At 40.1% G+C, this 22,902-nt stretch overlaps 2 protein-coding genes across 8 annotated transcripts in view; one reads left to right on the plus strand and one right to left on the minus strand.

Moving 5' to 3' along the window:
- VIT (vitrin) overlaps nucleotides 1-3,373 on the plus strand; it is a 78,613-nt gene extending 75,240 nt beyond the window's left edge. For 5 of the 6 annotated variants that reach the window (XM_054978343.1, XM_054978299.1, XM_054978318.1 and 2 more), the window contains 3 exons: nucleotides 399-912; nucleotides 1,648-1,875; nucleotides 2,786-3,373. In XM_054978343.1, the coding sequence (XP_054834318.1) occupies nucleotides 399-912; nucleotides 1,648-1,826 (693 nt within the window). In that variant the 3' untranslated portion in view covers nucleotides 1,827-1,875; nucleotides 2,786-3,373. The remainder of the gene's footprint in view (nucleotides 1-398; nucleotides 913-1,647; nucleotides 1,876-2,785) is intronic. The other variant, XM_054978309.1, reaches the window with a different exon arrangement.
- An 8,757-nt stretch (nucleotides 3,374-12,130) lies between these two features.
- Nucleotides 12,131-22,902, minus strand: part of STRN (striatin) — a 102,997-nt gene continuing 92,225 nt past the window's right edge. For both annotated transcript variants that reach the window (XM_054976673.1, XM_054976665.1), the window contains 4 exons: nucleotides 21,965-22,105; nucleotides 17,568-17,675; nucleotides 14,957-15,043; nucleotides 12,131-14,864 (listed from right to left, as the gene is read on the minus strand). In XM_054976673.1, coding sequence (XP_054832648.1) covers nucleotides 14,695-14,864; nucleotides 14,957-15,043; nucleotides 17,568-17,675; nucleotides 21,965-22,105 — 506 coding nt within the window. In that variant the 3' untranslated portion in view covers nucleotides 12,131-14,694. The remainder of the gene's footprint in view (nucleotides 14,865-14,956; nucleotides 15,044-17,567; nucleotides 17,676-21,964; nucleotides 22,106-22,902) is intronic.

Raw genomic sequence — 22,902 nt, forward strand, 5'->3', positions numbered from 1 at the left:
CTGAGATAGATGCTGCTGGGTTGTGAAGTTTCCCACTCACCCATCCACCCACATGGTTCTTTCTAAATATGTTACTGAAATAAGTTAGGAATGGACCTTACAGTGTGCTAAAATGGTACCTTTTCACATGAAGTTGTTATATGCCGAGTTAGACCAATGCTGTGTAACATATTGTCTTCTCTGACTCCAAGATCTCCACTTTGCCTTCTTTCCTAGTCTGCTTCCTCAAACCCTTTCTTAAATGGGATAGGCCAGGAACTTTTTGCATACATAGAAAGCATGTGTTCTGCCATTCACACTGTAGATGCATAGATGCATAGATTTATCAGAGAAACAATCACAACACATCTATAAATTAAAATGCAAATGCGCTCTTTTTGCTTCCATCTCTTTTTCAGGCTGTATGCAGAACCAATGGCTACTATTCAATCAATGTTCCCAGCTGGTTTAGCCTGCATAAAATAGTGCAGCCTTTAGTAAAACGAGTATGTGACTCTGATCGCCTAATGTGTAGCAAAACCTGCATAAATTCAGCAGACATTGGGTTTGTCATTGATGGGTCCAGCAGTGTGGGCACTGGTAACTTCCGTACCATCCTCCAGTTTGTAGCCAACATTAGTAAAGAGTTTGAGATTTCTGATACAGATACACGCATTGGCGCAGTGCAGTACACCTATGAACAGAGGCTGGAGTTCAGCTTTGATAAGTACAGCACTAAACAGGACGTCCTGAATGCCATCAAAAGAATCAATTATTGGAGTGGAGGTACCAGCACTGGAGCAGCCATCAACTATGCCTTTGAACAACTCTTTAGCAAGTCCAAACCTAACAAAAGGAAGATAATGATCCTGATTACAGATGGCAGATCTTACGATGATGTCCGAGGGCCAGCAACAGCAGCTCATCACAATGGTAAATATTATATCCTAAACACCCATTTAAATAGCTACAGCTGTGTATTACAATGCAGCTATTGGTCAAAAATATTGCTTTTAAATCTTGCAAACTCTTCTTCAAGTGCCAATTTTGCAAAGGAAATATAGTGCATATAGCTTACTCAGTTATGATTATGCCTCTCCCCCACACACAAATGTTGACACACCTGCCAAACATTGGCAGAGGGAAGGGGGAAAGACAGGTGAGAAGCACCAGACATTAAAGAAGCACAGGACAGCAGGGAGCTATGCTTTGTTGTACTTTGTACAATTACTATACTGGAACATGTTTTCTAGTGGTAATAGGAACACTACTTGAAATGTGTCCAATCAAATGCACATGGCTTTGCCCAGCATTAAGTACCACAGGGAAGGGAGAGATTGGCATTCCTGTGTTAACTAGCCTTCTCCCTCCAATTTTCTATAAATTATCTGAAATCATTGATACCGCCACAGTTCCCTGTGATGGACTGTGATTAAGTGCACAGCTTTCCCCCTCCCACAACAGGAGCTCTGGAGAAGATGTCAGACTCAGAACTGGCACTGAATTGTCAAGCTGCTTGATGCAACTGCATTTAGGAGAAGAAGCTCGCTCACACTTTTGGGCAGACACCAGTCATCTTTTACTTGCAGACTTCAAAGCTTAATTGAAATGTAATATGGTTTGGAACTATCACAAAGATCCATTACATGCTTTTATTTTTCACTTCAGGAATCATTGCCTATTCAATAGGAATTGCATGGGCTGCCCAAGATGAGCTAGAAGCCATTGCAACTGACCCCGATAGAGAGCACTCGTTCTTTGTGGATGAATTTGATAGCCTTTACAGATTTGTTCCGAGGATCATTCAGAATATTTGTACTGAGTTTAATTCACAGCCACGGAACTGAGCAGAACAGCACATTCCATTGCGTGCTGTATCAATGACTATCACACAAGGTAATACAAAATCTTATCCATGGGCATAACCAGTTAAGACAGTCAACTTGAGCTCTGATCCCTATACATGGCAATATGTGTGGACTGTAAATCATTGCCTCTCTCTTTTGTAGGTTTCAAATCTTATTTAATAGAAATACAGATATAATCCTTAGATTAATTCAGTTGACTCAAAGCCACTCTTTGAAATTACATAGAACAGGGAAAGATGCTCCAAAGTCTATATTACCTAAACGCATGTGATTTAAATCTTGGCTGTGTTAGAGACTTTATGCATTAATAATATTGTATTCCACCCTTTGGTGCAAGCAAGAGAATCAATGGCTAGACTTCATGTGACTTTCAAATGTTTTCATTAGAAGAAGACAGCATTTCCAGCTCATGAAAAATTCCACTTTATCCTGTTAGACTCCAAGTTCAAAGATGTTAATACACAATCCCAGTATTATATATACAATTTCAGGGGGTGCTGTTCTAGAAGTCCTCTGGGGGCTTCTGGTGGGAGGGGAAGCTGAAAAGACCCAAGATGCCAAGTAGCAGTTGCTCACAGTGCTTAGGATCTTGTCTTTTAGTTGGGATTTGTTGACAAAAGTGGACAGTGTGAAGCAAGCAAAGAACAACAACAGGTAAGAATTGAGAGATTTGGAATTGTTAAATCTGGAATAAAAATGAGTCAGTGCAACCTAGGTATCACTTTTCCTTTGGCTACTCCTTCATTGTATATTAAAGTTTTGCTGCATCCCTGTACAGGAAGAGTAGAAATATCTGGAGTAGCCCTGGGCAAAAAGATGTTTGTTGATCATTGAACCAACATGATTGCTGCAAGTCATGCTAGGCCAATTTTGCCTGTACCCCAAAAAGGAAATGAGAGGGAAAAACACATTGTTCCTCCCTTCTTGTCCTCACAAAGAACAGGGCCGGGAAGCTGCTCAGGTTGTCAACCTCCAGGTGGGACCTAGAGATATCCTGGAATTAGAAGTGATCTCCAGACTACAGAGATCAGTTCACCTGGAGAAAACGACAGCTTTGGAAAGTGGATTCTATGGCATTATACCCTGATGAGGAGCCTCCCTTCCTCTCACCCCAAACCACCAGGAATTTCCCAAGCTGGTGTTGGGAACCCTAAAGCTACTTCATGCCTTTCTGGGACACTGGTATCACAAGAAAATGGAGGAGGAGGATGAAAACATGCCTTTGGGTATAAGTCCTGAGTTCCTTGTGGCATTGCAAACATCTGTATCTTCAAAACCCACATTTTAAGTTAAAGCTGCTCACCTTTTATAGCATTAACAAATATAAAAATTCAGGCAATGTGCCAGAATATCTTTGCAAAGGTTTGGTTGATAAAATGTGATTTGTAAATCAACATTTTTTTTACTTATGTACTTGTATATTTCAAACAAGGAAGCAGCACTCCTTTTCCTTTTCTAACATTTTAAGGATATTTCATAGTAAGTTACTATAACCTTTTACAATAAAAGATAAGTGTGTGTGTATATATTAGGTCTCATGCCTTTGGATTTTCAAACACCTGTAAAACTAATGCCACAGTTTTTTTCACTAACATCCAAGGGGCTCCATCTCTATTTGGAACCAAAGACTGCATTGCAGACTATTTCGCTGCTGGATACATGAGGAGGCTGTCAGTACTAGTAGTCCCTGTGGAGTGACAGCAGCATTCTGGTGCTGAAAAGGTCCCTCCTAACTAATGAATGGGAAACCCTCTCATAGGGAGATGCCAATGATCCATCTAGAAGCTTCTGCATGCAAATTATGTTTCCCAGCATCATGCGATGGCCAGCTGTCATTAGGCTTATCCTTCTAACTAGGAAAACAGCCAGGATTATTCTTCATCGCTGCAGCAGTTTTTATCACTACTTAACAGTGGGGCTAGACTAAGGACTTTAAAAAGTTCATCTGCTTTTATGGTCTACATTCCAGTGCCATTCCACAGGCTTGTTTATTTGAAAGATTTAGATTCCACTATTCTTTCTTGTAAGCCTTCAAGGCAGCTTAAGGAAATACTTGAACAAACTTCATTAGGAATGGGCTTCCACCCTAGAACTGATTTCTTTCACCCTGCATTTGACATATACATCAGAAGGCCAATACATCTGGTGGAGCAGAACAAGCTCTTCCAGAAAACATCCCAACTAATCTCTGAATGGAGCAAGAAATAATGCTCAGGTCAGAGGGAAGAGGACTGCTCCTGCCTCATGTTCTTCCCAACAAGCTCGATGATAGTTAGAACGTTCACAGGTAGAAAGTTGATGAAATTGCCCCTTGCCAGTGGCAGCCCTGGACTTGATAGTGAAGCAAGAGCAAGGCCTCCCAAGAAGCAACCACTTACACACTAAACCAGGAGCAGAAAAGATAACATCTAGGATGGGGGCACAGCTGCTCCACACTGTTCTTCTTTCACACAGCTGGATTAATGGCAAAGTGCACAAGATGGAGGTTGATGGAATTTGTGCCACCTCTGAGCCCCAGCATCTTTTTTTCAATGCCAGTTTTACCCATACACCAAATGGAACTGCAAGTACTTTTGAACTGGTTTATTTACCAATTTTTTAAATATACATCCTTTTTCTTACAGAAGATTAAGAGAAAAATTCCTTCGTCAGAGAAAAAGACTTTGGACATTAGGGGAAAGTTTCTGACAATATTGTCTCTTGACAGACTTACAGAGATATCTTCTCTAGAAATTAAATACTCTATATTTTTATGACTGTAAGCTAGTTCACATGCATGATGGCAACATTTAAGGCCCAACTTGCATGTGTGAATGGGTCAGACTACTTTCATATATCCTTGTATCAATGCAAACACAAAGATTTTCAATAGGCTTTCCAGCTGCCAGTAATCAAGCACACAAAGAAGTAAAGTGATGTATATATGAGAACTAAGCTTACAAGAATTACCCTAGTTAAGTTTATTGAAAACAATTGGCACCATAAATTGAAATGATTAAAGCTTGTGGATTTAAGTACATCCATAGGCAAAATGTGTGGTAGGCTTTGTAGCTTTCATATACACTAAAAATGAAGAAGAAACGGGGAGGATCTTTAGCAACCTCCTTCTTTACCCTCTCGGGTCTTTTTTCTAGAGAATGGTTTGAAAAAACGCCCTCTCTGACTTCATATACCTTAAGCATTAAAGGAAAAGTCATACAAGGCATTATGGCCAACTCTAAAACATGAAATAATATGTGTGTGCATGCACGCATGTGTGCTATTTGACCTTTTCTAAACAGCCCAGAATTTTCTGGTCTCTACAGTAACTGAATTTGTAATTCAGTACCATCATCAACCACCAAAAACCAAGAATGATTTTCCTTGCAAGATACTAAGTTTTGAGCACAACCTACTGTATTGTATAAACCATTTCCAAGATAATGGAATCATGCCATCCTCACATCACTTCATTATTGAAGGCCTAATCTTACAAAACCAACACCAATGCAACAAACAGTGCAAATCTAAAAAGAGTTACTCTAGTCTAAGCCCATTGGAATCAATGACCTTAGACTGGAGTTACTCTGTTTAGGATTGCACTGAAAGTCATTCACAGATCTGTAGAAGCAATTGCTGGCATGTACTTTTCATATGGTGCCTGTAGACTTGCTTCACACATTTAGGGGGGAAAAAGAACACAAAGATGTTGAAAAATAGTATTTATTAGCACCCATTTTACATAAATACACAGTACAAAGGACATTTATTTGCTGCTGTAATATTTAGTAAAGCTGCTCTGTATAGTGTTACTTCAGAAAGGTCCATTTGATTTTACTCAACATAGAATGCAGGAACTGTACACAGAAATCCCATTTTGCTTAATAGCTGTCCAGTATAACTGCCTTCATTACTACCTCGGCATTTCCTCATTTAAACTATGTATTAATAAAAGATTATCTGTGTATACATAAGAACATTTGGCAAGCAAACAAGTTTATTCAAATTTGCTGTGGGTTGCTTTTCTACCCTATTTTAGGCCTATTTTAGATTTAAAAACGATCACACTCATTTCTCTGTGGCTATCTGTTCTGTTGAATATTACCAAGTTTTGAGAAAAATGAGAAGCTATTTTAAGATCTTCAAATATACATCCTTTAAATATTAATCTCATACTAAATGCTGAAGGATTAAGTAGTAGATTCTTATGAGCAAAGTAGCTCAACTATTGTTTAGTGAAGTATTGGTTGAGGAACCTTTTTGTGGCCGAAAAGTTCTAAAACGCACCACAAATATTGAGTTGGATCCAGTGACTTCCTTCTGCTAAGCAAGGAGTTTTCTGCCACAGCAAAACTTCTCACTTAGCAGAAGTCAATCTTTGGATTCAAACTATGGCCTTATTAATGCTAATGTGATGAAAACATTTACAATACTCATTAATACTTATTGCCCTCAAATGACTAACTTATTCTTGTCAAACTTCAGACAAACCGATACATGAAATAACATAACTGGAAAGCTTTTATGGACTGTGACAGTGAAACAAAACAAAGATAGAATGCATTAATGAATAACTAGACTGTTTCCCATTAAAGTTTCCTGTTGCTAAACAACATAAAAGCTTTATTTAACAGAAAGGTTATTTCCACTTTCACTCAGCAAAGAACGTTTCCCCAGCTGATCAGTATAATATAGGAAACACAGCAGCATAGCATATGTGAACCAGTGCTCTTTTTCCTTTCTAGAAAACCAATTAGAGCACCAACCATGTTCTGTGGTACACATACCCATGCAACATTCCCATTCACACAACACAGAATGACCAGGATACACCTGCCGTTGGTCTTAACTTAATCCAGTCTCTACTAACACTTCATAGCTTGATTCTGTCACAATAATTGCATGCACAAGCAATAACTTCGGGAGGTCCTAATAACTGGTATTTTCCACATAATGAAAGCTTCAAAATAGTAGGGTTCCATATTACAATTATTACAGAAGTGTGAACTAGTCCACAGTATAATGCAACCCTAGCTGCATCAGACAAAGGCAGCTTTGGCTCACAAAAACTTACACCTACAATAAAATTTGTCTTTGAGGTGCCATGAGCAGCTCTTATTTAAAATGCAGTCCTAAGTAAAACACACGCGCGCGCGCACACACACACGCACGCACAGAGAGTTCTATTTGATTTAATGGTGCATGCAAAAATCCAGTTTTAAAAGTGGCTTCACCTTCAGTTGATCTATGTCTATAGAATGAAAATAGGGTTTAAAAGTACAAGTGTTAAACATAAAACCAGTTGATTAAATTCAAACCTCTCCCCACAGGGCTTACAGAACAGTGCAAAAAAAACCCAGATCAAAACAAGGTTTTGCTTGTTTATCAATATTTAAATGGAAGTGTATGACCCCCAAAAGCTAACGATATATAGCAAAATCCAAATTAGCTTGTTAAAAAGCACTTCAGCCAAATCAGGGAAGACCCCCCATCAAGACATGAAAGTGTCTGTGAGGGGTGACTGAAAGTTTTTCACCAAATACAATGTTAGTTTCAGGTGGGTAGCCAATAGCCATGTTGGTCTGCAAGATTCATCCAGTTGCACATTAGAGACCAACTAGATTTCTAGGGCATGAGCTTTCAAGAATCAAAGCTCCGATGTATTGTCGAAGGCTTTTACGGCCGGAGAACGATGGTTGTTGTGGGTTTTCCGGGCTGTATTGCCGTGGTTTTGGCATTGTAGTTCCTGACGTTTCGCCAGCAGCTGTGGCTGGCATCTTCAGAGGAGTAGCACCAAAAGACAGAGATCTCTCAGTGTCACTGACTGTGACACTGAGAGATCTCTGTCTTTTGGTGCTACACCTCTGAAGATGCCAGCCACAGCTGCTGGCGAAACGTCAGGAACTACAATGCCAAGACCACGGCAATACAGCCCGGAAAACCCACAACAACCATAGTCAAAGCTCCCTTCATCCGATACAATGTTGTTGGATGTTCTAAGCCATCCCTTCTTGCTTCCCAGTTAGTCAACAAGACTATGCAGTCTTAGGGAAATTGCAAAAACTGATAGTCAAAATGAAGTATAACTACCTAACTTCCTAACTACCTTTTCCCTTTAACTGAACTCCTATTGCTATAATTGGCCAGTAGTTATTTTGTGTTCTTTTCCGTTTGCTCAGATGCAGGGCTTCAGAGAGTCACTGGCTGTAGCACAAGAGATCCTTTCAGTTAATTTGGACTGCTCAGTTACAAGACTTTACTTATTAAAATGTTTTGTCTAGTTTCAAAAACTGTCCTTTCTTAGAATGGCACAGATGCAATGGCACTGAAACCCATGTTTATCATAAACACCTGACTATGACAGGAAATATTTTGAAAGGCGCCCAGTCAGAAATCCAATTACATTCAAAACATTAATTCCTAGAACAACAAAAACAATTATTGAAAGTCTGACCAGTAGTCTTTATATAATATCTTTGGTTGCTTTTTATTAAGTTCTCCATGTAGGCAATAAGTGTATTTGACTTGGCAAGAAGTTATTTCTTTTTCTTTACAGAATTCCAACAAAACCAACTGCGTGACTCCTCTATGCTTAATTCACTGGCGTCAGAGCTTACATTTTGCCAGACTTAGAGCAAGTCAGATGAGGACCCTTACTTCCAAATCAAGTTCCTATATGTGATTTTCAGGATCTAAACACAATTTTGAAGTACTAAAGCCTAATGGATCCTAATCACATGAATCACAGAAAGAGAGAGGGCAGAAAAAATAATTCTGTCACATTGCAGTATGTGTTTAATCTGCTGATCCACTATAAGCACATCTTGCCAAATTAATTGTAAATACTCAAGCCAACTGTGGCAGAAAATTCTGGTTTCCCCACCTGCCTCTTCTATAGGTCCAATAAATAATTTTAATCTATTTTATCTAGCTCACTGTAATTCCACATTCTTCAGTCATAAGTGCCTAAATGAAGCTAAACTAAGGGTCCAAACAGAGGCAATGTTGGGAAGTCTGCAATACCTTCCCAGCATATTTAAAACAGATTGATTAGCTGATGTGCAATGCCCCAACTCAGATTAGAGTTGCAGCGCAGGGGCAGAAAAGGCCAATCCTTCCTCAGTTTTGCTAATTACAGCTGAGGCTATTAGCCCCCAAAAGCCAAAAAAAAGGCAATCAATTGTCTTTTCTCCTTTCTATTGCTAACAATACCATGGCATGATTAATAAAACTACACAGGAAGGGTTAAACTATTTCCTCCCATTTTCCAGTCCTAATCCAAAATTCAACCCCATGCTGTCTTCTAAAAACATTGTTTTGTATCCAACAAGAACCACGTTAGGAACATGGACCTCATGGAGTGTGCCTTTTCTGCTTCCTCTGTAGGCCACTGAGTCCCCTGAAATTTTGTCCCTGGGAGCAGCAGACCCTTAAGCACATACCCAATTATTACCAAGACAGATTCTACAACCAGGATTCAAAGGGCTGTTTAGGTTTGCATAGCTTCTGTGGTATTTTTTTCTTTGAATAATTCTCATCCCTGACCATAAACTCCTTTTGAAATGCAAAGAAATTTCCAAAGTAGGTTTCAATGTGGTGGTGATGGTGAGCGTTTCTGTTGTCAAGGAACTAATGATGTCGCTGAGCTTTGGATCCCCCATTTAAGTCTCAGGCGTTTGTGGACCTAATGAATATTTGCTAATCTGGAGAACAAGAAATAGCCTTGAGACCACCCAAACCCAAAGGGATAGCACAATTTAATTTATTTACTTCATTTATACCCCACCTTCTCCCCAGTGGGGACCCAAGGTGGCTTACATAATTTTCTTCTTCATTTTATCCTTACAACAACCCATAGATTAGATTGGGAGTATGTGACTGGCCCAAGGTTCTCCCAGCAAGATTCCATGGTAGAGTAGGGATTCGAAACTGGGTCTCCCAGATCCTAAGTTGCAAAAAAATAAAAAATAAGTTGCATAAGATGTATTGTCTTACAGAACTAAAGATAGAATTTTAAACTGGGTAGAAAATAGTGTCTGCACTAGACAAATCCTGATCTTTTATAACATTTAAAATTAGTAAGGGAAAAGTCGTTTGTTCCATAAAAAATGCAGACCCACAGAACACGTTTCTTTGAAAACGAACAAGCCGTTCCATTCGGAATTTTGTTCCTTGGTTCATTTCGTGCCCATCTCTATCAATGGTAAAGCACAGTTTGCATGTATAAGGTCCTAGATTCAGACCTCAGTTTCAAGGAATTCAGGTACAAGAGGTGTAAAACTTTTCAGTTAAAGTTTGCAGTCTGTTTTTGGTATAAAATAGCTCTGCATGAAGTAGAACAAGCCTACTCTATCATATGCTCTTTTTATATGTAACCTCACCCTGAGATCTCTAACCAAAGCAGAGCTATCTGCTTACAGTTTATCTCCGTTCTCCTATTAAACTCCTAATATGGATTTTCCTACTGTTCCATTCCGTTACGTGCGCTATTCAATCCATCGCCCAGGCAACGGTGGCAGTCTTTTGGTTGCCCCCAATCTGAGGCCTCCACGTTTGATTGGCAGCTGTTCCTGCGAACTATAGAGCTCCCACTCTGGCCCATCCAGCCAGGAAAAGGGCCAGCCCCTCAAAGTAGCTGCCAGCAGTCACTCCAGTTTTTGCCACTGCAAAGAGAAAATTACAGGAAAGGGGGGGACCCATGGATCATGCCTTTCCTGGGGTTCAATCTCTCTGAATCTTGAGGGGTCTTTTGAGGACAGTGAGTACTATGTCCCCTGCAAATTTGGTAGGTATTATACATTGGGAAGGTCAGTTTGTAGCCCCTCAAAGTAGACTCCAGCAGACACTCCAGTTTTTGCCATTGTGAAGAGAAAATGACAGGAACGGGAGGGATCCATGGATCATGCCTTTCCCGGGGTTCAATCCTTCTGAAACCTGGGAGGTCTTTAGAGGACAGTGAAGACTAGGTCACCTGCACGTTCGGTGGGTATTGGACATTGGGAAAGTCTTGTTTAGTTTGGCTGTGAGTGTGAAGGTGCTCGAACCGGTTTGGAACCGGCTCAAGTTTGACTAATTCGTGGTTCATGTTCCGTGAAAATAAACAAACCACCACGAACCACGTGGTTCGTTTCCCCCCCGTTTCGTGCCCTTGTCTACCCACTGAGGTTAGGCCACTTTCAAGTCACAGGTGAGCCAACAGTATGTTTGAATAAATCACTAACTCCTTGATTTTTTAAAGCCAACCTGACAAGGTGGTGGCTTCAGTGCCCTTCTCCCCAGTGTTTTTTTCTTTGTAGATTTTTAAAACATATATAGGAACCAATGAAACATGTAATACCCCCAACCTGTATTCTAGTCCCAGAAAAAATTTACCACATACTTTTTCTGAATGTGCAGATAGGCTCTTAGGCCTTCAATATTTCTCTACCTTTTTCAGTCTATCTAAACTTTTTATAAAAATATATGGAAGAGGTGAGGATGTGGTTTTCACAGGTGAGGTTTCACTTGACTTAATTTGCTGTGTAACTTACACTGGAAATCTGTGCTGTCTGGAATTTACTTTTGATTTTTTCTGCCTTCTATCCTGCATTAATTTTCATATACTACTCAAGGATGCCTCAAAAGTGCAAATGGTCCAATATCTCCTATAGCGTCTATGCAATAACAATGTTATATAAAAGAAAACAGACATGGAACAATCCTTGGGCAATCTGTAGTTTGGATTGCACCACTAATGCTAATCCCTGGTCAGCCAATTTAAACTAGTGGGGAATAGCTAGGCAGGTGTGGTGCAAACTTGTATGTGTTACAATGGGTAAGATCCAGACTAAATTGTCGAATAGCAGAATTGAAATTTCCTGCCTTGCCCCAACTACAGCCCACTGTACAAAATGCTGCTTCTAGTGGGATAGAAGACCATCAGAAATGGCATGAGGCAGTCTAAGGAATCAGTCAATTTAATCTAGATCCAACCCAATAGATTCACAAGTTCCTTCTACAGCTAAGCTCCTACATGTACATTCACCATGCAGTGATCAAAGTCTCAAGAGACGTTGCATGTACTCAGCCCCTCAGATCAATCCCTCACAGGTAAAGTCTGTATAAAACCTGACATCACCTTAACTATAATACTTTTCAATGAAGGCAGTTACTAGTTCAGCTATAACTGAGTGACAGTAAAAAGGAGGGGGAGAAAAAAGATGATCTGGTGATTAAACAGTCTGTTTCGAGTGCTTATAAACGCACAGAAGAGATGCCACTCAATTCTGCCAGGCAAGTAAAAGTTATTTTTCATCTCTAACTGGTGAAAGGATCTCAAAGAACTTTTATTACTTGTGCACAGTATGATGCAGTCTATATAATGCAAGCAGGATACTGACAAAGAGCCTAAAAAGTACAAATACAGAGCCCACAACTGCATGGTAGAACTATTTTTTTGATTTCCAAAAGCACTCGGCCTCGAGCTATTTGCCTCTTTTAATAGTCACTTCATTTGAAGTAAAACTCACTAAGCAGGATGGAGCATCTTTCAATCCACATTTGAGTAGAAACTTATTACATCCATGATTTAACCAGAATGAGTCTTAAAAACAAGCATGCTGACTTATTAATTATATGTACAGCAGTTTAAATATCAGCAACTGTGTATTATATTGCTTAAGCAAAGAGCACAATACTCATACATTTTATCCTTTGTACTCACAAAGCCTGAAGAACTGTTAATACTAAAACATTAAAATTACCAATAGAATATTCCCTTAGAAGTATTTTAATACATTCTGTTTACAATCTATATCTATATATATATCTGTATATAATCTCTTCTCTCTCTCTCTATATATATATCTGTACAAACACATAATATACACAATTTCATGTATTTGGTTTTCCAAATAAGCCTTTCTGATACCCTTAAAAATGTACATCAAGAGGACAAGGGGCATGTACATAAAAGTAATATAAATAAATGCTTATTTATGTAGTTGGACCTTCCACTTTGACTCAAATTATGTGGTAAGATGATGCCTATATATTTTAATTTACTTTTGTAATGTTATGTCTAACAGTGCAATCCTATGCAGAGTTCCTCCAGTCTAAGCCCATTGATTTCAGTGGACTTAGACAAGAGCAACTCTGCATAGGATTGTACCATAAAGGTTCTGTTTTTATTTAAGGGAACATACTGCACATCAGTATTGAGAGGAAATATAAAAAGTTTCTTCACATAGATTTGTGTTTTGAATGGAGCATGTAACATCTTCGAACCAAAAAGAAACAATCTAAATCTCTATAACAGAGCACCAAATAATTTAATCTGAATTCTTCATTGCTGGCTGATGTTTGATTATGTTCCAAATGAATCTGTTGAAGCCTAAACTTTTTTACAAAAGTGGCATAATTTGAAGCTCATGAAGCTGCTTTTGTGATTCCAAATACCTATTCCTAACCTGCAAAGTCTCTTGAATGAAAACATGATGCAGACTACCTTTCCTACAAGGATAACACCATCTACCTGTGGTCACTTCCACCAAGGACTACTATAACCTCACACAATTAATGACAAACAGTACAACTATACTAAAACATTTCAGGGATATAAGAAACTGCACAGGTTCAAAATTTTAAAAAAATCTTTTCAGTACTCTGCAGCCGTTTTCACACTAGGTGGACAGCAACTGAATCTCTCTCACACATAAACCGTGGCACATATAGTTGGCTTCAGTTCATGCTGCTATGGAATGTGAACGAAATAACCGTGTAGGCCAACTTGCTGAACTGGAACATATTTTCTCCTTCAATCAGCAATCCACAGGGAAGATGCAGATCAAGTAGGAAAATCCTTCTTGGCTGGCCCCGTCCACATGGCTAAATCACACAAATACTCCTTCGCAATAACACTGAGGGAGAAGTAGTCTCTCAACCCTGGGGCACTGCAAAAGGGAGTCTGAGGTCATATGACAGTGGTGCTTCATTCAAGACACAATGAAATTATTGTTTGGATGCAGCTAACATGCTTTTCAAGAGCAAGACCTTTTAAAGCCTGCACAGTTAGTCTTTCATGTTTAGTTGAAAAGGGGTAAGTTCAAAATGTTACTAAGCTCCATATGCATAACATCTGAAATAAGTCACATCCCTTGTAAACAGTGCATGCCACTCGGGTATCACATGAAGATGGATTAAAGGCTAATCTGTGGTCCCAGCCACTTCTTAACACATTCTTTCAAAGGTTTAAATAAAACATACATTTTATGCCTTTTATATATTTGCTTTTAATACAGTATGATTAGGGAAACATATTACCACATTAATATTTTTAAATATTTAACATCTTAAACCCCGTCCACCTAACATTACAGCCAGCAGGCTAAGGTTAAATCAAGTATTATTCTATATACATCATCCAGCAAGAGGAACCAAAGAAAAGAGAAGATGGGATGATATTAATTGGGTAGATCCAGGAGTCACATGAATCACCAATGTTTAACATTATTTAACTGAAGCACATGAATAAAATTCTTCAGTTGAAGAACAGGCAGAGAAGCTACCCTGCATCCTTGTCAACAACTCTGCATTGCTGAAACAGTTAACAAAAATTATGGGGGATCTCCATTTGTCACAGGCCTGCCTGGACAAGTATTGACACCATCAATTTTTTTTAAAAAAAGGTTCTTCTCCAGACTGTTTGAAATAGAGTATCCCAGTTGAACTCATGTGATGACTCTTTAATTTAAAAAAGAGCACCTCGCAAAAATAATCCTCCACCCCCCAAGACTAACATTCATTTGAATTAAAGGACAAGACTCTTGTTCTTGTCTTTTGTACAGCTTGTTATAAATATACGGCAGCTAGAAAGTAGGTAATTATTGCGTCATACGAAGACTTTAGCAAGTGCATCTGCTCCTCCACTGGCAATATAACATTTGGAAGGGTGGAATGCCACGTCATGAATAGATTCATCATATTTTTTGCGATGAGCTGTAAATTCTTGAATGCAAGTCTTGCTTTCAAGGTTCCATAAGCGTATTGAACAGTCATGGCCTATGTTAGGGGAAAAAAGAAAAAAATCTAACCTTTACAATCAACATTAAATTCATTAGGATACTTAAAGAACAAACACTAGGAGTACTTACTGCCAGACATCAAGTACAGGCCATTTGGGTCAACAGCTAAACTTGTGACTGCATCCAAGTGGGCTACCATGGAATGGATCAGTTTTCCTTTGCAATTAAAGATGAAATGTGATGTTACAACTTTTTTCACAAATTAATGCATTGCAGAACTTTATCAGAGTTTATTATAATGTGATATTTATGCTTTAAAAAGTTAAATGAAGTTAACTTTTCTTATTGGAAGAAGATAATTCAAGTTTTGATTCTTCTGGAAAGATCACTTGACTCTACTTGTAGACAGATCAAGACATGTAGCCATGTTAGTGTGTCTGTAGCAGTAGAAAAGAGCAAGAGTCCAGTAGCACCTATAAGACTAACAAAATTTGTGGTACAGTATGAGCTGTCGTGAGCAACAGCTCACTTCTTCAGATACAGATACATATCTGAAGAAGTGAGCTGTGACTCACGAAAGCTCATACCCTACCACAAATTTTGTTAGACTTATAGGTACTACTAGATGCTTGTTCTTTTCTACTGCTACAGTCCAATTGCACCAACAAAACTTTCAGGGTATAAGCTTTGAAGAGTCAAGCTCACTTCATCAGACAACTCTGCATCTGTAACAGTCAATGTCTCTTTAACTGCATTTTGCTAAACCTGTTCCCCAGATTTTGGATAACTGGGCTGCTTTTTTCTTGGTTAAAATTGGAGGTCACTTCTCTCTTAGACACTTATGGTATATTTTCTCAATTACCTCCAAGAAGAACAGGCAGGTATTTTCCTTGGAATTGCAGATAATGTGCCCCCCTGCATTTACACTCTCTCCTTTGCCTGGAGACAGGGATGTAGCAGTTCATTTGGTACAATGGAACTGCTTCCGGGAGTCACCTGAATCTTTTGGCTGAAATAAGGTTTTGGCTCAAGTGGGATGATGCAACGGCCCGTATAGTCCGTGGATACAAGGCCAGAGAGCAGAGTAAAGGTAACAATACAAGGAGCCATTAACTGTGTTGGATCATGGTGGATGCACTAAATATGATGTGTTACTTTTTTCAAAAGACATTTCAACCATTTTTAAAGCACTTTGATAGAAAGTTTGGGAGTTTATGTCCTAAACAATCTGACAAAGAGAACTGTGATTCTCGAAAGCTTATGCTACAGTAAAGTTGGTTAGTCTTAAAGGTGCTGCTGGATTCTTTCCTATTTTGTCCTAAACAATGTTACCATCAATTTCAGTAAAATAAAGTAGACCTAAGGGTTGCTTCTTATACATTACATAAATAGGTACAAAATATATTCCTACTGCCAATCAGTTATGAAGAGAGTACACTACTCAAAGAGAGTTTACCTTTAAAATAAAATAGGTGTCACATCTGTGTACTGAGTTGCTGTCTTAAAGCATGCCTTGCGAAAGACACGATTTAAACTTTGTTGTGGCTCAGATTTTAACGAAGTAATCTTCACTTACTGTTGTTTTAATAAAGTAGTCTTGTTACTAAGTTCCCAATGAACTTAGGAGGAGGTACCCAGAAAGAAATTTATATAACTGAATAATGTTGTTGTCTACTGTACAGTTTATGAATCTCTATATATAAAGATAAGTGTCCTGACTGACTCATCAATGCCCAGCCCAAACCCCTGGACCTAGAAATGTGAAATTTGTGGAGAATGTTCCTTTCATGATGTAGAGGCTCACTAAGAAGGGATTTTAAGAAATTCACCCCCTAAGGGGGTTAAAAAGGGGTAAAATGTGTTTTCCTAAAGGTGTGTGGCAGGTAGGCTGCTGCCTGCTTGCGCTCCCGCCCACTGCCAGCTTGGCCACTCTTCCCTAATTGGGCCAGCCTTTCAAGGTCATTTGCATATGCAGGCTAATTGGGGCTCACAACATTCCACATCTAATCCCCCCCCCGAACAGCTGGAACACAGAGATCATTTGCATATGCGGCCTGATTGGTCCTTACCCCCCACATTCTAAACAGTCTGCGGTTACTATTAGGAGTCATTGAATGTGTCCTGAGGTCAAGTGCACCTCTTAGTCTGCCCCTCAAACTTCACTGGGGTTGCCAATCTCCCTGTGGGGCCTGGCTTTCCTGTGTGGCTGGCAGGCTCCTGCCTGCTTGCACCACCCTCTTTCTGATTGGTCAGCTGTGGAACTTTGTATTCTGAGGTAAAAATCAGGTTACATACCCATAAGTATCATAACTGGATTTAAAGTAGTTAAATACTGCAGCAAAGCATGGGTATCAAGCTAGTATTTAATACATGGAGATAGAAGATGGGGTGCTAAAATGCAGAATAAAGAGGTTCTGGCAGATCTTCAAAAAGATACACAAAAAATGTCCATAATCCTTGACAATAAGTCACATACTACAGAAGACTTGAGGGCACAAATCTTCTCTTTGGCCCTATCATCCAACTTTCTTCGATATACATACATATCAAGTATTGCTGAGTAGGATGCTATAGCTTTAATATGAATACTACATTAGGACAATTTCTTTCAGCAGCACAGTTTGGCCAAGAGACTTTTAGATTCTTTATTTTACAAGTCAGAGAACTTGCAAAATTCTGTTTCGAACTTTACCTGTAACTGTTATTTTTATGTGACATGACCCTCAAAGGAAATCCTTACCTGTGTTGTTGTCATAGAATTTGATGTGTCTGTCCTCATGTGCTGTGATACTAATTGGAAGAGTTGGATGGCTGATTACTTTGTTTATTTGGCAAGAAAAGCTAGTAGCTAAGAGAAAATACAACACATACAATCATCTCCAAATGAATGTTAAGCTACATGAGCTACAAACTAACAGATAGATCTAGCAGGCTAGGCTGGTTCAAAATACAAATTATATTTAGCTTACTCAAAAAGCTTCTATGCTTCTTTACACCTATTCAATACACTAGATGAATGAAATCATGCCTCTACCCACAACCAATTAAACTTTTCATTTAGCCAGCACTGCACATTTTCAGACAACTCATTGAATTTCAAATCCATAATGAAGCTTTATACTGCAAGGAAGTTCCAATCCCATAACATTTTTAATGTATTTGTCATTTTTATTGACAAGGAGAGGGGAAAATCAAAATGTCTAGAGGCAATATATAGGAAAAGGAAACATAACAAAGGGAACTGAAGATCAGATAAGGTGCAAAATCCTGGCATATGATTGCCATACCTTTTGTCTCTTTAGAACTTTTCCTGGGCTATATCGTTCATACTTATGCTCACATGATGGCCCATATACACATTATGGCCAACAGCCCACAACAGATAAGGCACAAATCGCCTGTGTCCTAAACATCTATCACTGGCTATAGGAATAAAGTTTGGTGGGATGTTCCAACCCCTCCCTCACAGGAAGAACTCCCAGAAGAAGGAAAACCATGCTGACCCCAGCCATTGGTCAGAAGATAAGCAGCAGCTGCAAGGAACTGGCTTCCTCCCTCTCTGCCAGAAAGAACTTTGCTCTAGCTAGCAGCTGATCCAAGTCTGTAGGAATGAAGAAAAGGGGACACAGGCCTCTGCCTCCACCAGAGAACTACGGGCTCCTAAGTAAGCTCAGTAGCTATGGGATAAAGGGCCAAGTCCTCTTGTGGATCGAAAACTGGCTAATTAATAGGAAACAGAGAGTGAGTATAAACGGGCACTTCTCACAGTGGAGGGTGGTGAGCAGTGGGGTGCCACAGGGGTCGGTATTGGGTCCAATGCTTTTTAACTTGTTTATTAATGATTTGGAATTGGGATTAAGCAGTGAAGTGGCTAAATTTGCAGATGACACGAAATTGTTCAGGGTGGTGAAAGCCAGAGAGGATTGTGAGGCACTCCAAAGGGATCTGTCGAGGCTAGAAGAGTGGGCATCCATGTGGCAAATGAGGTTCAATGTAGCCAAGTGCAAAGTAATGCACATTGGAACCAAAAATCCAAAATATAAATACAAGTTGATGGGGTCTGAACTGGCGGAGACTGACCAAGAGAGAGATCTTGGAGTCATGATAGATAACTCACTAAAAACGTCAGCACAGTGTGCGACTGCCATAAAAAAAGCTAATGCTATGCTAGGGGTTATTAGGAAAGGGATTGAAAACAAATCAGCCGGTATCATAATGCCTCTGTATAAATCGATGGTGAGGCCTCATTTGGAGTACTGTGTACAGTTCTGGTCGCCACACCTTAAAAAAGATATCATAGCACTGGAAAAAGTACAGAGAAGGGCAACTAAAATGATTAAAGGGTTGGAACACTTTCCCTATGAGGAAAGATTGAGGCGCTTGGGGCTCTTTAGCCTGGAGAAAAGACGACTGAGGGGAGACATGATAGAGGTTTACAAGATAATGCACGGGTTAGAGAAGGTAGAGAAAGATGTGTTTTTCTCCCTTTCTCACAATACAAGAACTCGTGGGCACTCTATGAAATTATTGAGCAGTCGGGTTAGAACAGATAGAAGAAAATACTACTTTACACAAAGGGTGATAAACACATGGAATTCGTTGCCACAGGAGGTGGTGGCAGCTACAAGCATTGCCAGCTTCAAGAGGGGACTGGACAAATATATGGAGCAGAGGTCCATCAGTGGCTATTAGCCACAGGAGATAGATGGTATTCTCTTTGTGGGGAGGTGGTGCTCTGTTGTCTTGGTGCTGGAAGGAAGGCAGTGGGAGGGCTTCTGGTGTCCTGGCCTCACTGACAGTCCTTTAGATGGCACTGGATTTCTAGCCACTGTGTGTGACAGAATGTTGGACTGGATGGGCCACTGGCCTGATCCAACATGGCTTTGCTTATGTTCTTATGTTCTTATGGGCTCTTTCCTAAACTGCATAAATATGCAACTTGGCACCAGCTAATTTAAGACAACTCTTCTTGACTCTGCACAGCGGATCGATACACTACAAAGTGAAACACCACAACACTAACTTAGGAGACCTATACTTTCTGCTTTTAATGTGCACAGTGGGGACTTGTACACTCCACCTGTGGGAAGATCCACAAGCTTCCAGGTAACTACTGGGGAAGAATAGGTATCATTATAGGCAAGATAACCAAGTCCTATTTTACACATTGTGGTAGAAGGAGAGAGGAGATGCATTGGCACATGTGCACTCCCCATTTTTCTGTAACATATGAACACGCTCTGTCTCCTCTCCATCTGTTCACATCCCGCATCAAATTAATATTTTATATTCTCTAGGAGATCTTCAGAGCTTTGCATAAATTCTGTTGCCCAAAATTGTTTCCAGAGGTGTCTGTCAGTCTCTGCTTCCCAACCGTCTATAACTCCACTTCCCTTAGAACTAAGCCAAATGATGAGAGCCAGTTTGGTGTAGTGGTTAAGAGTGGCAGGACTCTAATCTGGAGAACCAGGTTTGATTCCCCACTCCTCCGCCTGAAGCCAGCTAGGTGACCTTGGGTCAGTCACAGCTAGACATGGGCACGAAAAGCATTACGAACAGAAAAAAAACCACAAACAGCCCAACTGTTCACGAGCAAGCTGTTCGTGAGGCCACATCCTAAATGAACAGGTGGTCGTTAAAAGCCTGCCTTCGGCAGCCGTTCAACAAGCCAGACAGTCTGGCGCCTGCTGCAATCAATCCCCTTGGCAACCGGAGGGAGGGAGGGACTGAACTCTGTCTGAACTCCTTCTGGCTTTCCTTCTGGCTTTAACCCTTCGAAGTACTTCCAGCAGAGAGTCCCATTTTTGCCACTGTGAAGAGAAAATGACAGCCAACGGGGAGACCCGTGGATCATGCCTTTCCTGGGGTGCAATCTCTGAAACTTGGGGGGGTCTTCAGAGGACAGTGATGACTATGTCCCCTGCAAATTTGGTGGGTATTGGACATTGGGAAGGACAGTTTGTGGGATGTTTAAAGGGCCCTGCTCCTTGCACATGGCAGTAAAGGGCCCTTTAAACTATCAGCTGGCAGGGGGGAATCCCCCCCCCGCTGCCTGCCAGCTGATGGTTTAAAGGGATCTTTAAAGGGCCAAGTAAGTGGGTTTGAGGGGAGGGGGGCTAAGTGGGGTGGGGTTTGGGGGTGGGAGTGGTTCTGGCCTCCACAAACAATGAACAACAAACATGTCTGGGAACAGTTCATGTTCATCCATGTTCATTGTTCGTGGATGGCACCGAACAACAAACAAGGTGTTTGGGTTTTTTTCCCCGTTCGTGCCCATGTCTAGTTACAGCTTTTAGGAGCTCTCTCAGCCCCATCCACCTCACAGGGTGATTGTTGTGGGGAAAATAATAACATACTTTGTAAACTGCTCTAAGTGGGTGTTATCCTGGAGGGCAGAATATAAATCAATGTTGTTGTTGTTATTGTATTATTTATCATTCCACTTTCTCTCTTTTTCACCATTTCTAATCTAGGCCATGACACATTTTCTTTGGTTGTAGGAGCAGCCTCATTTTTCACCCTACAGAGTTTTGTATTAATGATCATATTTTCTAATGATTGCTACCTCAAAATGTAACCCTAAGCTCTCATAACATTATTAAAGCTATGCCAGATGTATTGTTCTATATAAACAAACAGGAGTAACCCTGGTTGTCATCACAACAGAAAACATTCTTAGGCAAAGTGATAAACTTTGAGTTGGATCTAGTCAACTTTTTTGCTCATTCTCAGTCAATTTCTCTCCTTAGTACAGCTCCTATTCCTCATGGCTTATGTTCATGCAGGTCATGCAGGTCCCACAAACCCAAACATAGCCCTTTTGGTGATCAAAGAAGACCACTTTCCCCTTTTTTCACCAGCGGAAAAACTGATTGGATCCAACCCCTCAAAACTTCCACTAAGAACTATTGAGAGACATTACAATAAAAACATTGTTGAAAATACTAGGAGCCACAATGAAATTTATAGGTGCCATGGCAACTTGGCACCTGAAATTTATCAAGCCCTGCTCTAATCTCATTAGCAGTATGAATTGTGCCACCATTTGTTAGGACTAACTGAAGCAGGACAGTATCCTAAATATCAGTGATAACCCATTAAATGCTCCCACCACACAATAACATTCTGGATACCTACTAGTATCTATGCTGGACTCCAAGGTGAGAATCCGTTGTCTTGTTTCCATGTTAAAAATGCTTGTTTTCCCACTGTTAAATGATGCCACCATATGGCTTGGGTCACTGCTCACAAGGTCCACAGAAGACGGAATCCCCATCTCTATTTTTAAAAAAGTACCAGAAAGAATTACACACAGCTTATTAGTCTGAAGTCCTCTCTTCCAGTGTTCCATACACCCACCTGTACATGCGGTTTCTCTGCTGTGTTACTCTGTTGTTTTCTCTGTTCTCCCCACCTTGTGGAATGGCCTGCCTGAGGAGATCAGGAAGGCTCCCACACTCCTGTCGTTCTGCAAACTATGTAAAAGAGTTGTTCTAGAACTTTTCTATAAAGGTAATGGGGCTATACTATAACAGAACAGTTCAGGAAGACACTTTATAAAGGGAAAGGGACTGTGAATTATACCATTATATATAGGAGCTATTATCAGTTGGTTGCACATATCACTCGGTTGTCATTTCATTGTTTTCTACTCACTGGTCATTGGTAACACCTATATTTAGCACTAAAAGAACAGCTCCCTTCTGTATTCGTGCCAAAGACTGGGAACTTCATTTTTCTAAACTTTCTTCTTCATCAGGACCTGTTAATCATATGGAAGAAACTCCTGAGTGATTACCCCCATGGCCTAAGGTTTTGCCTGCAGAAACTGAAGAACTCCTCGGCAAAATGAAAACTGGGAAGGTGCCTGGTCCAGATTTGATCCCTATTGACCTTACCAGCATCATATTGCTTGGCAGAGCTCAATTTTGCCTCAGTGATAATTTTCTCAGTGATACATGAAATTGGTATAATTCCAATGGTTGGAGACAAGCTATTATCATCCCCATCCATAAAAATCTCACCAATTATTGTCTAATGAGCCCTTTGTCTTCATTAGGAAAACTTTGTTTCCC

Source organism: Eublepharis macularius, chromosome 1 (assembly GCF_028583425.1).
Source record: "Eublepharis macularius isolate TG4126 chromosome 1, MPM_Emac_v1.0, whole genome shotgun sequence".
Lineage (NCBI taxonomy): Eukaryota > Metazoa > Chordata > Lepidosauria > Squamata > Eublepharidae > Eublepharis > Eublepharis macularius.